This window comes from Peromyscus maniculatus, chromosome 23, assembly GCF_049852395.1.
Source record: "Peromyscus maniculatus bairdii isolate BWxNUB_F1_BW_parent chromosome 23, HU_Pman_BW_mat_3.1, whole genome shotgun sequence".
NCBI lineage: Eukaryota > Metazoa > Chordata > Mammalia > Rodentia > Cricetidae > Peromyscus > Peromyscus maniculatus.
In genome coordinates, this window is record NC_134874.1 from 10,163,950 (window position 1) to 10,178,756 (window position 14,807).

At 45.7% G+C, this 14,807-nt stretch overlaps 1 protein-coding gene across 6 annotated transcripts in view; it reads left to right on the plus strand.

The window, feature by feature from the left end:
- The window catches only part of Med13l (mediator complex subunit 13L), a 230,795-nt gene that overhangs the window by 127,199 nt on the left and 88,789 nt on the right, over positions 1-14,807 (plus strand). For 5 of the 6 annotated variants that reach the window (XM_015997298.2, XM_076561225.1, XM_006970801.3 and 2 more), the window contains one exon: positions 9,700-9,783. The exons of the other annotated variant lie outside the window; for it this stretch is intronic. In XM_015997298.2, coding sequence (XP_015852784.2) covers positions 9,700-9,783 — 84 coding nt within the window. The remainder of the gene's footprint in view (positions 1-9,699; positions 9,784-14,807) is intronic. 6 annotated transcript variants of the gene reach the window in all.

Consider the following 14,807-nt stretch of genomic DNA (forward strand, 5'->3'; position numbering starts at 1 on the left):
TCTTAATGTTCTTGCTGACACTGCCATTTTTGGTCAGTTAGGCCTTAGCTTGGCTCCTCAGTTTGAGGCAGTTTCTCATGATTTGATTAGACGTATTCTTTTTCGTAGGAATACTACAGAAGTGAAGCTGTATCCACTCCGACTGTCATGGCAGCTGACACATGTCGTGTTGTTAATGACGTTAGAATCTGCGGTCACTTGGTTGGAGTGATGTTCTCTGTCAGGTTTCTTCACTCTAAATTAGAGTTTGGCCAGCTGTGATCATGGCCAGCCCCATTCCTGTTGTCATTTGTGGCAGACCAGCGGGACTGTGGAAGCTTCCTCTCTTCTAAACCCCACTCACTTGCTTTAGCCTCTGCTGGTGATCCATGCTGGAATCATTATTGCCGTTATGACTGGAATATTGATTTGAACTGTCACCATTTCTTTTCTTACTAGTTGGCAGTCTCTTAGGAAGAAGAGCTTTTCACAGTTCCTCCTAGTCAGTCCCTCCACCTCTTCCTTCTGTCTCTCCTCTGCTCCATCTCTTCCTTCCTCCCCACCCCACAGACCTACTCACATACATAAATAAGCCTGGGTTCTCTGAGCTGGTCTGGTGGCACACAACTGTAATTATCTGACTTCAGAAGCAGAAGCCAGAGGATCAGGAGTTCAAGGCCAAGCTGGGGTTCTTAAAGTTTTTAGAATACGTATCGTGAGCTGTTCTCAGAACAGACTTTCCCATCCATTGATTACACTTCACTGCTGGTATTTAGATTGATGCCCACATTCTTGCAGAGTTGACTGAAAGGGGTGGAGGCGCGTTGACCTTTGACATAGGCATTATTGGAGGCCCTCCTTCCCTTTTCAGCGGAAGAACGGCGGTTTAGTTAGGAGCTCCGGTGGGAACCATTGTCCGTTCTCCTCTGGAGTCTGTAGATGGTGCCTGAGGTCAGCAAAGCTGGAATGGCAGTATAGTACTGCTAAATTCATATTCCAGCTGCTATGATGGGCTATGATGGTCTAGGAAGACTATCACTGTATCAAGCATCACCATCTGAGTCATTTCAAAAGACTCTAGTTGGGCCTGGAGAGATGGCTCAGAGGTTAAGAGCTCATGCTGATCTTCCCCAGGACCTGAGTTCAATTCCCAGCAACCATATGGTAGCTCACAACCATCTATAATGAGATGTGGTGCCCTCTTCTGGCCTGCATGCATATATGCAGGCTGAACACTATACATAATAAATAAATCTTAAAAAAAAAAAAAAAAAGACTCTAGTTCCTGTGAAGTGTCTCTGCTTCTTCCAAACTTTGGAGCCTAGTACTACTTTGTTCATACTTTTCTGTGAAGGTGTCACGTGTATGAGGAAGCATTGATTTGAAGATGAGATATTCATGAATTAAGTATTTGACAATCCCCCCCCCCTCCAGTAAACAAGAACAAAAGTACACCCAAACTCATTCAGAAAAACAGGAAAAATTTACTGTTTGCACACTTCTGTGTCAAGTAAATGGTTCATCAAGAATGTACCTTTAAATGGGATTCTGTAGTATGTAGGACAAAGCATATTTTTAATATTATAACTCACTGGATTTTTAAATCATGATTGATTCCTTCTAGAAAACAAAATCTTTTCTCAGTCCCATGTTTTAGCATTTTTCTTTGTTGGAAAAAATTAGAAGACTAGAAAAACTGAGTGGAAGGACATGCATGTAAGTTCCTTATTCAGGGAACTTACAAATTTATAATTTATAATGGAAACTAAAGCCTGGGCCTAGTTGAACCATTATTTTTATGAAAATTAATTGTGACATATAATAAAATTTGGGTATTAGTTTTGCTCGGAGTCGGCAGCCTGCTAGTTAGGTGTGGGGAGCCGGGGCCTTCGGTTTCTGTTAATGTGGTACTGTAATTCACCCACTCTGTCGATAATTATTATTTTCCTATAACTTTCATTATTTTGTACTATTTGACAGTCCCAGAATAGCCTGTTTGAATTCTCCTCTGGAGACAGTGAGCAGAGCAGCTTTTACCTTAGGAAACACTTCATGACCAAGCCTCCTCACTGTGATTCTTGGGTAATTTAAGGCCCTTTTGAAAAATGTGTGGCTCTGGTCCTGTAAAAGAGTCCCTCAGTCTCCTTCAGACATGAAGTGGCTGCATTTATTTGTGAATGAAAACCACTCCGCTGTGAGGCAGGAAGCATTGTAAACGGTGGTTCCCAATTCCCTTCATTGACTGCCAGCAGACTCTGGGTGGCCGATCCATACTTTACCTTTTCTGTGTTTCCATCATTCACATCACTCGCTATAACTTTCCCCGAGTCTGTGATGTAGTTGGGTGTCTGCTTCCTGCCATTTCCTGCTGTCCTCTTTTTCTTTCTGCCTGTGGAAGGTCAGCCTGATTTTCTGGTGTGAGTTCTGGGAGTTCCTGGAGTGAAAACTGATGACCAGCTCAGGAGCAGGGCTTGTGGGATTTCTGAATCTTTTTGTTTAGTTTGTCTATTTTCAAAGCTTGAGAAGTGATTCATTCTGCGTTTTATTTTTTAAGTATAAAGATGCTTAATTAAAAGGAAATTCCACTTACTAACTTGAAAAGCTCTTGCTTAGGTCTGAAGAGTTGTGTACATTGATCTTTATGAAAGACTAACAGAATGCTGTCACTGCAGTGACTCATTAAGGACTCTTTCACTACAGGAGTTAAGTAATACTGTCATTTGTACACAAGAGCATTGCGTTCGGGACTACTATCGACTGGTCCTGAAGCACCGCTCTATTGACGTTCTGGAGGCAATTTTAAATTGTAAGCAGTGTGATCACCTTCAGAGACTCGTTTCTCTTGTCACTCTTCAGTGTTTGCCTGCCCTGTATTTGCACTTCCGGCTAGAGTCATTTGTCCATTTAGAAGCAAACGGACCAACTTGATGCTCCTGGGAACATTTGCATAAAGACATCAGACTGGCGAGAGCATCTCTGGTTGTGGTTTTCTGTTCTTCTAGGCGCTCATTCCTAGAAATCTTCTTCCTTAATTACCTATAGAGGATGGAGGTGTTTTGGGTTTCAGCTTCATCACCTAACCAACTGTGGACATGGGCCTTGGCCCCACCCACCGCCTTTCTCAGTGTGAGCACTCTGGCTGCACTTAAAGCTCAGAGGACAGCAAGGATCGCTGCTCTTAGAGTGCACTTAGCTCCCTCCTGGGATTCTGGTCTGCAGCATCCTTCTGTGGTCCCCTTCCTTGAGGACTTCCTGTCATGTGAGCAGGTTCTGAAGGAGCTTGTCTCATCTTCAGAGAGTGCTTAGTGTTAGAAGAGGATTTGCACTGAGCAGAGCAGAAGTCTCTTTTCCTGTTACTTTCATGTTTTCATTTGGAAAGCTATCCCTTTGGAGCTATATTCAGTCATCTTTAAAAATATTATAGTAGAGATTTAAACTTTCTTGTTTTAGATTTATTAATCTTATTTGTATGAGTGTTTCACCTGCATGTATGTCTGTGCACCAAGTGCATTCCTGGTGCCTTCAGAAGCCACACCAGGGCATCCACCCCCCACCGCCACCTGTGAACTGGAATTACCCACAGTTGTGAGCCACTGTGAGTGGTGGGAGCCAAACCCAGGATCTCCCAGGGAAGTGCAGCAAGTGCTCTGAACCTCTCATACAATCTTCTCCCATGTAATTGCTTGTTTGGTAATCAGAGCCAAGTTCCCACCCTCCTGTTTGCAGTTCTTATAAAATTGCACTCCTCTCCTCTTCCTCGTCGCTCCTGCTTTGCCCCATTCTTTTCCTTGTGGTGGCCACTGGCCTGCGTTAAATGTTGCTGTTGCCTCTTTCTCCAGCCAAGTTAGGCTCAAAGATGCACCATTATGGGAAGTCAAACCTCCTTCTCCTTCACAGAGAGGTAGATTGTCTGCTCGTTGTGATGTCTGCCTGCTGTCCCAGCCCAGTACTGCCAGGCAGCCCCTGCCTCTCCTTGCTGGCCTCCTGGCAGAGAGCAGAGAGCTACGGAGCTCTCAGGAATGGAGAGCCTGTGCTGAAGTGATGCACACCGTGTCTGCACACACATCATCAGCTAAGACACAGGCCACAAGCTGGAGTAGTGGAAACTACCAGGGAGAGAGGTCGAAGTTAAGTTGCATGACCATGCTTGATGTCAGCGGAATGGGCAGAAACATGTCTAATTGTCTGTCTTCCAGTTAGCTGTTTATGGCATGGGAACAGAAGTGTTTCTGGTGTGTGTGTGTGTGTGTGTGTGTGTGTGTGTGTGTGTGTGTGTGTGTGTGTGAGAGAGAGAGAGAGAGAGAGAGAGAGAGAGAGAGAGAGAGAGAGAGAGAGAGAGAGAGAGGGAGGGGGAGGGAATTTTGAGTTCTCTTTGCTTATTTAGGTATTGTATTTGTGACTTCTTAGAACTCTAGAAGCAGAGAGTTCCAGAAATTTCTGTTTTAGATCATGCCGTTATGCTTATTTTTCTTGTCTTTTGAGAAAGTAAATGAGCTTCTCCCTTTTTTAAACCAGTTCTCTTTTTGGCTAGATGCCCAGGGTGATAACATAGCATTAATTTGGTTTGTATTTATCGAATCGGTTGTCACTGAGTTTATCCCCACCTCTCTTTCACACACCTCTCTCGTCGCCTGCCTCACCACGTAAGAGTGTCTGCAGCCAAGGGCCGCTCCACCCCTGTCCGCCCCGTCCATCCCGTCCGGCCGTCCTGGCAGCAGTTAGGCCGAGTGTCATGCTGAGACGGTTTCCTCCTCGTCACGGAGAACAAAGTGTGCAATCACTCTTGGGGAGTCTGTTGGTGCGATCATTTTCAGTACTTCAGGCACCTTGACTGTTTCCCGTACTACAGTTGAGGGGGCTTTTCATGATACAGCAAATCCTGTTACCTGTCTGTGCTAATGAAGTAACACCTTTTGAACAGTCCAGAAAATGTGTGTAGTTGAAGACTTGGAGTGTTTTTGTACTGGAGCGCCTTGCCTTTGTAAACCCAGAACATCTGGCACACTGCCTGGTTGGCATTAGGTTTGTTATTCTGATTTTAGTTTGTAACCCTCTGAAGGCTTTGGAATAAAATACACTTGCTGATTTTCATGGGGGCTTATTGCTGTCCCCAGAGGTCAGCTCACACTGCTTTGCACACAGTGGAAGCTTATTGGAGCCTGTGAAGCAGTGAGCTCAGTCATGCCGTGCAGGCAGAGGGGAACTTGGCAGTGTGGATTTTGACACCCGAGAAGAGTGGTTGGTGCTCTCCCTGGTAGGGCACTGCTGCTGTCTGACTGGTGGCTGCTAGGCTTCCCTGTGCCGGGTAGAGCAGCAGCAGAAAGAAATACGGGAGAAGAGCGTGCGATCGAAGCTGCACCCACACCGACAGCATGTCCCCACTCCTGGGCTCAGTGTCTGCTGGGTGGGGTAGAAACTGCAGCGTCGCTCGCTCTTGGATTCACTGGGAGGAGCACAGTGACAGGTGCAGCCGTGGTTGAAGAATGGTTATGCCACATGGAATTCTGGCGCCCTGGGAATCACGTAAGAGTGCAAGAAACAAGCAGTTCCCTTTTATGGAAATGCCACGTAGGAAAATGAGGTTTTTTTTTTGTTTTTTTTTTTTTGGTTTTTTTTTTTTTTTTTTGGTTTTTCGAGACAGGGTTTCTCTGTGTAACTTTGGAGCCTATCCTGGAACTCACTCTGTAGACCAGGCTGGCCTCGAACTCACCGAGACCCACCTGCCTCTCTGCCTCCTGAGTGCTGGGATTAAAGGCATGCACCACCATGCCCGGCGAACATGAGTCTTTAGATTGGGGCCGCACTCTGTAATGGGAGGACATAAGTAAAAGACTGGAAACCAGTGGTTGAAAACACTGATTGTCAATGTCTGGAAAGGAATCTTGTCTTCTGAGGCACATCAGTCAAACTGTTCACTCAATAATTCTTAGCACAGAGAAGGGGTGAAGATGTTGACGACTGCTTGTTTTTGTAATAACCAAAGAATGACATTAAACACTGAATGGACTGAGAAGAGAGGTAGATTTCTTTGGATTTGCATTAGGTAGAATGGACATTTCAGGTGAGACTAGTCCTGTAGAAGGACCTAAGGCTGTAGTCATTTTACAGAGGACGTGAAGTAGAGAGGCCTTGCCTGGCTGTACCTTCCTGCAAGAGCAGTACCCACCAGGGCACAAGAGAAGCCAGTCCACGGACAGTGAGCATGTGGGGTCAGCTGGGAAGGGATCTGTCATCTCCTCCTCTGGATATGTTGTAGTCTCCTTAACAGAAACTCATTTCTTCCATCTGATGAAGGTTGAGGAGATGATGGTGGCACTCAGGATGCTTGGTATGCAAGTGGGTAGGATGTAGTCTGTGGGCAGCTCTGAAAACAGAGGGTGAAATCAGGTGTCATTGGGTGACGCTGTAGCGGAGGAACATGGAGTTTGGACTTGAGTCTCTGTCCAAAGTGCTAGCCAGATGGATTTCCTGCTGCTCCTCCGAGCCGCCCCTTCGGGGGAAGTAACCCACTGGTTAGTCTGTGGCTGCTGCCTAGGCTTCGGGAGTAGAGATGGGAACTTGCACATTGAGCTTCATTGTTCAGAACTATGAAGCACAACACAGGAGAACCGTACATGCTCACACACATGGAACTTGCCTTGGTTTTTCAGCACCATTGCATTCTCTTGAAATGTTGCCCTTGAAGGTGCTGACACATGGAAGAGATAATCTCTGCTCTTGCCTAACATTCCCGAACTCTGGCCTTGCCCAGTTGCCTTTGAAAGTGGTATCGGTCTGCCTTACAGAAGGTTGCCACTTCAAAAGTGCCTCTGAAAATGTGATACCCAGGGTGACTACAATACATACCTGTTAGTGATTGGGGTTGTGTTCTGAAGCAGTTTTTGGCAGAGAGAATTGTTTGCAAGAATGAGTTGTAAAATGAAATACAAATTTTGATGTGCTCCCCCCACCACTACCAAAAGAGCAGAGAACGGTAGAGTGGACATTTTATTTCTGATTTTTGTTTTGTTGTCCGAGACGGTTTCTCTGTGTAGCCCTGACTGTCCTGGAACTTGCTCTGTAGACCAGGCTGACCTCGAACCCACAGAGATCTGCCTGCTGATACATTTTACATCTTGAAACTACTTTTCTTTAAAACATTTGCCTAGTTATGTTCTTCAAATATAATTAACGCATTTAAGTAGTGTTGGTTTTCCTGTAGGTGTCTTAGCAGCCACACGACCCCTTCAGTGTGATTTGAGGCCACAGTAGGAAGGGACGAGCTGTGAAGAAGTGAAGTCAGTAGGTTTCTCTCCCTGTCACCAAGTGCCTCCTGGTAAGAATGCACACACAGCAGACACGGCTCCAAGAGTGCCTTTCCTTATGAACAGGAAAGAAGTCTTCAGTGTGTATAACACTCATTCCGGCTGTGTAATGGAGCAGTGCAGAGCAGGACTCGGAAGGTGCCGCATCACAGGCGTTCACATCCCCGTTGAAGAGGCATAGTCACAACTCTTCCATGGAGAGTTTCGTAGAAATGAGTCATCTTAACTGAGGAGTGAAACCCTGATTATGAATACAAGAGAAGCCACAGGCTTCATCAGAGACAGGAACACTCTTTGGAGTTTAAACAGGAGGAGAGGGAGCAGAAAACAGTCAAGGGAATCCTGGCTCACAGGCTGGGCGGCTGTTTAAGATGGCAACTCTGGGACTCAGGTCTGTGTCCGAGAGCGGACGGACCTTGAGCTGCGTGGCTGCTGTGCTTTTCGGTCCGTTTCCTCTTGGTTTCTTTTCAGGATGCACATGTGCTCCACTGGAGCCTGCTGTCCAATCAGCTCCCCTAGGTGCTAGTGTAGCCACAGAACTGTCTTCCATTTTCTCACAGGGCTTAAAGTCGACAGCATCATGTTCACATCCTTTCTGTTGGGCCTCACCTCAGAGGAGGTGTTTCTGTATCTCCACCCCAAGCCCAACACGACTTTATCCAATGCAGTTCTCTACATGGAGGTGTTTGCTCTTGAACGTGATCCCATGCCTGGTACCACTGCTTTTATTCTGTGCATTGTGGATTTTAAGGTAGACATTCTAACAGCTTTTAAAAAGTGAAGAAATGCTTTCATGTTAACTCAGTCATGAGATGGACCTGGGCTTAAGACAAGAAGAAGGGATTAAGGAGATATTTTGGGGTAGTCACTTATGTCCTGGCTGTGTGCACAGGTGTGTCTGGGCTCCCATGACCTTGCTAGGAGATGTTTCCTCTCTTCTCTGCCTTAGCTTCCTGGGCTCCAGCAGGGAGCACTGTGGCGCTCCTCTGCACTCTGGTGACTGCAGCCAGGTTTTAGTAGCTATCGGCAGTGTTCCTGGACTGGGAGCCACGGCGCTCAGCTCTGCATTCTTTGTGACAGATGGACCCCAGGAGAGATGGGGTCTGGCTGGGAAAGAACCTGGTGATGCTTTCCAGTGTGACTACTTATGATCCTTTTCTTAGGTGGCTGCTCCATATTTTCTATTCAAAATTTATTGTATTCATAATCTTTATCACAAAAGCATGCTTATTTAATGTAGAAACGTGAAGTCAGATTGAGTTACTCTGGAAATGATTTTCTCTTCACTGTGAACAACGGAGATTGTTCACTTTCAAAATAAATCCAGTGATATTTTGATGTAATCCTGTTCCAGATTGAGTCTGCCCAAAGGGAGTTATATTGTGACCAGAAACTGTGGCTTGCCATTTACTAACTTGTTTAGCCTGTGATGAGTGGGTGAGGGCTTGAATTGTTCGGCTAGTCCTTGATGGTGTGGGAACAACAGAGACAAAAACCAAGTACAGATCTGCCTGAATAGTGAGATAAGAATTGCTGTGTAGCTTTCCATATGCACTTGAACAAAAGGAATTCTGACAGCTTGACTTCAAAATGTAGATTGTTTCAGTACTGAAATTGAGAGATCATCAAATTCAGAATGTCCATTTTTATTTCACATTTTGTATTTCTTAAAATCAAGGGTACTTGTTAGAGTCTGCAGCATCTCCTCCATTGTCCAGAGGGCAGTTACGATAGGGTTGTCATTGCCTGCACAGGAATGAATTTGTCCTAACTGTATTGTCACTTCAGTTGAATTGTTACACTATTGGAGTTCTATGTGGTGGGTTCAATTACTCTTACCATGGCCTTTAAAGAATACCTGTGACATGACGGAAAAACAAACACAAACCGCGTGGAGACAGAAGCCAGGCCCAGCCAGGAGAGAGAGAGAGAGAAGCAGACACCCTTGCATGGAAGGCTAAGGCCAAATCTTCCTTTCCTGTAAAGGGTCTCTGTGCCTGCGGAAAGAACACATCAGGGTAGATTTGGGCTGTGCTAAGGTATTGTTATTGGCATCCTTGCTAAAGGATTGGTCACTTGTCACAAACAAACCCTAAGCCCAGCTTGCAGGATGAGTTGCGGTGGATTGAAAGTGTCCTTAAGTTCCCTGCACTCTGCCCTTGGTCATACAGGAACTTAGGTCATGCAGACCTGGGACCTGAAATTCCAGGTTTGGAAACACTTCAGCTCTTCTTGCTTGTTTTCCTGTGGGCATTAACACATGCCCAGAGTTCTGAGTTCTCTGAGTGTAAGAAAGCATGTTGGCAGTTGGACTGGCGGACTGTGTTTGCATTGGTGCCTCTCCTCTGGGTTGTTAGAGAACTGAGCTCATTCGTTCCTGCGTCTGTGAAGGTAATTCCTGATGTGCTTATTGTAGGTGCCTAATGGATAAGAACTTCGTGAGGATCGGGAAGTGGTTTGTGCGGCCCTATGACAAGGATGAAAAGCCAGTCAACAAAAGGTCAGTCTTCAGGGTGCTTTCTCTTCCCTGACCACGCTTCTCTTTGCACTGAGGTCGAAGGGGTTGGTGGAGTTGTCTCTTCACGTTGTTCTTGGGCCACTGTACTGTCACAGACTGCATGCCTGTGGTTGAATATTAAGATGAGATAGCCATGTGGTCAGCAGGGAGGCCATGGCCAAGCTACTCTTCACTATATGGTTTGGTTGAGACACTCTAGCATGTTCTTTTTGTGTTCTTTCTAATTTTTCTTCCTTAAACTGATAAGGCATGACTTAAGAATAAAGTGAATTAAACAGTGAAAATTTATACAGTGCTTTCCCAGTGCTCCTTACCGTAGATGACTATCAAGAACAGGACTGTGATTTATGTCCTCAGGACCCTGAACATTAGCCATAACCCTCATTTGCAATGGGGATAAACTTCGCTGCTCAATAGGCATCCTTTTCTCTGACCGTAGTCTAGTCAGATTTGGTTGACAGAGAAAGCACTTAATTTTTACAAAACAGGGTATACAGCACCCCGCCCCCAATTATTATATTCTTTTTCTTTTTGTACGCTAGGGACGAAGCACAGGCATTCTTGTCCTTTCCCACTGAGCTCTGTACCCAGGACACACCACCTCAATTCTGTTTTATTGTCTAGGTCCCCACCCTAAGGTAGGGACTTAGCTGCTGGCTGTAGGTTGCAGTCTGATAGGATGAAGCTTGTGTCTCTAGTCGCTGCTGGCAATCCATGGCAATCTCTTGGTGTTAGAGATTCCACTAGTAGGTTCCCCCAGTGCATCTAAATTTAGTGAAGTGGTTGTTGGAAGGTCTCAGATTGGGGCTTAGAGGGACCCTGATGAATTGCTGGGGGTTTGGAGTTCATTCAAAGAGTTATTTTGAACAACAGCCTGGCAGAGACTTTAGGCCCCATCATCAGACAGACAGCATGGCAGGTCTCTGAAGAGTTGAATTGGAACCCATGTAGCAGAATTGGGAGACTCTTCTTCTTCTGTTTGCCTGAGGTTGGTGGTGGATTCCCAGCACAAACCTGTAGCCAGGAAGTGATGGGGAGCAGGGTTTGTGCAGCCCCCACCTGCTTTGCTGGAAGCTCAGCCCCTAGTCCTGCCACCACCTGGGAGTCTGTAAACTCGAGACTCAAATGTCTCAGCAGGTCACCTGTCTGTCCTTGAAGAGGGGAAGGAAAAGCTGCTGCAGACACTGTGGTGTGTGTGTGATAAATGTACACACACACACAAACACGCATAAAATGTCACTTTGACTGTATTGGGTTTTGTTAGAAGGGGGTTGACGGCTCTTCTCAAGGCCGTATCTGGAGATAAGGCATCAGCAGTGGTCGAGAGAGAAACTGAGGAACCATGTGGGCGTTGAGGAGGCTGTGGCCCAGAGCACAGCTGCTTCGCTTACTGTTTTCTGAGCAGTGTGTTCAGTCGCTTGGGGGAGGTGGCTGGAAGATGGATGTCCAGATGAAGCATGCTTTTTAGGGAGGACTCGACCTCTCGTGGCGCTTCCTTGACTGCCAGTTAGTGAGATTGGTCAGTGTGCAGTTGAGTTACATTCAAAGAAGAATGATGATACATCTCTCATTTTTTAGATACAGTTTAATATAGTGGTTTTTGCTGAAGTATGTGAGTATTTTAAAAAAATCCAAAATATATTTGCCTTCAAGTCCATTTCTACTCGTTACTTTTCAAAGCCTCTGTAAACACAAGAGGTTCTTACAAGTTAAACATCAGCATGTCTAAGGAAATGATTTCTTATTTTTTTAGACATTGCTATTTTCACATTTGCACATGTATTTAATGTGTGCTTATTTACAAAACGAAGCCCCAGAATCCATCTGTCAAAATATAAGGAACATTTTCTTTATTTTCAGGTGAAAATTAGGCAGGTATAAATTAATTTCCTAGCCTAGCTAAAAAAGTTAAGGATTAAGGTTATTGTTTATATTTATAATTTCTGGTTATAAGCTACCATGTGTCTCTGCAACCTAGATTGTTGGTTCTAAATGGAATAATTTTATTTTATTATGACACATTCAAAGTGAGTCAGTTTCTAGTACCAGCTATCTAACACTCTTGCTTAGAAAGAACTAAAATTACATTTGTTTTTTTATTTGTACAATTATAGTAAAAGTTTAATTAAGAGCACTGTAGCATTGGCATACAAGAAGTGCTTAGTGCAAAAGGACTAAGATTTAAAAAATTATGTATATGTATGAAACCATTTTAATTCCTGTTATGATTTCCCATTTATCCATTATGAGCACACACTTTCCTTTGTGTCCTTAAGTATAGTTAAAAATTGTTATAATAATGCTGGCTATGGAGTAAAATACACAAGCCATCTCCATTGGCTGACTTTTCTCTTTGGAATGGGCTGGCTTTTCAAAATTCTTCATTCTGAGTCATCTTGAATTATGGAAAGTGTACATGGTGTAAACTCTGTTCTCTGAAGGCTGGTCTCGGCACCTTCCCAATCCCCTTCCTGTCTTGTCTTTGTTTGAGCAGGCAGTTAGTTGACAGACTCATCTCCTTTTACCTAGTGTCTGCAGCCTCAGCCCTGTTGACCAGGGGGTGAAGGATTGTTCATTGTTGGGTGCTATGGGATGTTTGACTGCACCCTTGGCTTCTCCCTACGTCTTCCACCAGCCACAACAGCCACAGGTGACTGTGGACACTGTCACCAGTCTCCTGGGAGGCAGAGGACCTGATGAAGAAGGAGAGTTGGCCCTGTGTGCACAGGTCCAGAGGCACCAGAAGCTGAGTTGATGACTCTGCTTCCTCCCCCTCCCCTCCCCTCCCCTCCCCTCCCCTCCCCTCCCCTCCCCTCCCCTCCCCTCCCCTCCCCTCCCCTCCCCTCCCCTCCCCTCCCCTCCCCTCCCCTCCCCTCCCCCTCCCTCCCTCCCTCCCTCCCTCCCTCCCTCCCCATTTTCAGCAGCTGTGGTCTTTCTGACTTCATGAGTCTAGTTCTTCAAGCTACTTGAAAAGAACAACAACAAGCCTCAGGAGGTTTCAGTCAGTGCTGTCTGGTGTGGTTTAGTCTACCCTGGCCCTGGGTGCTGTTTTACTAAGGAGTAGGAGGGTTAGGGTTAGGGTTACATGGGACAGATGGCCCTTGCTCACTTGCTCCTCCAGTAGCTTCCTCCTGTGCTGCACAGTTTAACTTGGCAGATGTGGGTGTTTCCTTGAGATCTTTGGTGGTTTTAGGGACAGTGCTCTAGAAGGTTCTCCTTGTCATTGCCAAGAGTAGTAGACACAAGCAGCACTGTGCATTGTCCTCTCAGAGGCGGCTCTCAGACTGAGCCACCCCGGTAGGAGACATCGCAGGAACATTGTACCCGATTAGAGAAACGTCGTGATTTTGTAAGCTGTGCTGGCATTTGATGATGATGTGGCTTCCCTAACTTACTGTCTTGTGCCTTCTCCTTCTGCGAAGGTGTCAGTGTGTAGTCCGAGAAGCCCTTTGTGTCTTTTTCCAGCTGTTCCCTTGAGGCATCCCAAGTTGTTTCTTTGGCTATTTCACTTCTCAGTTTCTCCTCTGTGCGGCAAATGTTCCTGACAATCCTAACAGTCCTCTAGAGAGTGAGGTAGGATGGCAGAGCAGTTAGAAGAGGGGGTCCCAGTGGAGATGAACTGAGGGGAGCTAGGGGGCGGCCTGATGGGTCTGTTCCTAATGGAGTCCTTCCTTAGAAAGATGTGACCAAGCTCTGGTCGTGTTTTCAGTGGCATTTTTCTAGCAAGGCTGCACCTGGGAAGGCGTTAAAGCATTGGGTGTCCCGGCAGTGCTGGAGTGTTCCTTCCTGAAGAGACTGAGAACACAGCTGGAAACGGGTGCCTTTTGTAACTTTCTCCCCAGTATCCACCCCACCTAATTACAATGAAAAGGTTAAGGAAAAGTGTATGACTAAGTACCTTGGATTACTGAGCTGAGGTTTGCCTTTTGTGGGAGAAGGGAATTGTTTGAGGATCGAGTGACAGAAGTGTGTGACACAGGACTGGAGTGACCGAGTGTCAGTAATGCCCAGGGTGGGAGAGTGTTGGGAGAAGGTGCTTTCTGATTTTGATACTTTCTTACACCGCAGGCAGATGGCCCTGTAAGTATTTGAGTTTCTTACCATGTATTTCTACACTGAATCTTGGTTGTCTTTGTTTTTGAGGCAAGGTCTCATTGTGTAGCCCTGGCTAGCCTAAAATTTGCTGTGTAGACCAGGCTAGCCCCAGACTCAGAGATCCACCTGCCTCTGCATCCTGAGTATTAGGATAAAAGATGTGCACTATTTTCCATCCTCAAAGAACTCTTCTTCACTAAGTATTTGAAATTCCCCTGCGTCTTTCATGTGTGAATTTTTAAAGTGTGTCTATTAGTACTGTAATTATCTTGCCAACATTTATGAGCTCAAAAGGTTTTGAAAGCACATTGTGCATTCTAATAATCTTGCTTGTTTGTTTGGCATAGTTAGGGTACTAAAGATTATGAAAATAAGATCCCTAAATGTGGTCTTGGTCGTTAGACATAGCTCTGAGCACTCGTCAGTGTTCAGTCCCATTGAGTTTGTGGTCATGTGGTTCAGAAATGTTCTGGATTGGGCCTTTGAGGTGGCTCAGTGCTAAAGCTACTTGCTGTTGTGTTTGATCCTGTCAAGTTGGCCCTGACTCCACACATGTCACACACATGTAAAAGCAATAAATATGAGGGTGTGGCTTGTCTGTTCTGCCCTGGGGCTTTCTTCACCCTAGCCTTGTGTGTGCCTCTATTAGACAGGTCAGTCCCACTCGTACAGAGCACATGCGGGTTCTGCATGTTGCCTGACCTCCTTTCTCTGGCAGGCCGCCCTGCACAGTTGCTGGTGTAGTTTCAGGTTCTTCATGATCATGTTTTTCTGTCACACACCAGCTTCCCTTTAACTCAAGTTAATGCAGCTCCTTTTCCAGCTGTTCCCTTGAGGCAGCTTCCCAAGTTGTTTCTTTGGCTATTTTACTTCTCAGTTTCTCCTCAGCATGATTTGACTGCTCTGTGTAT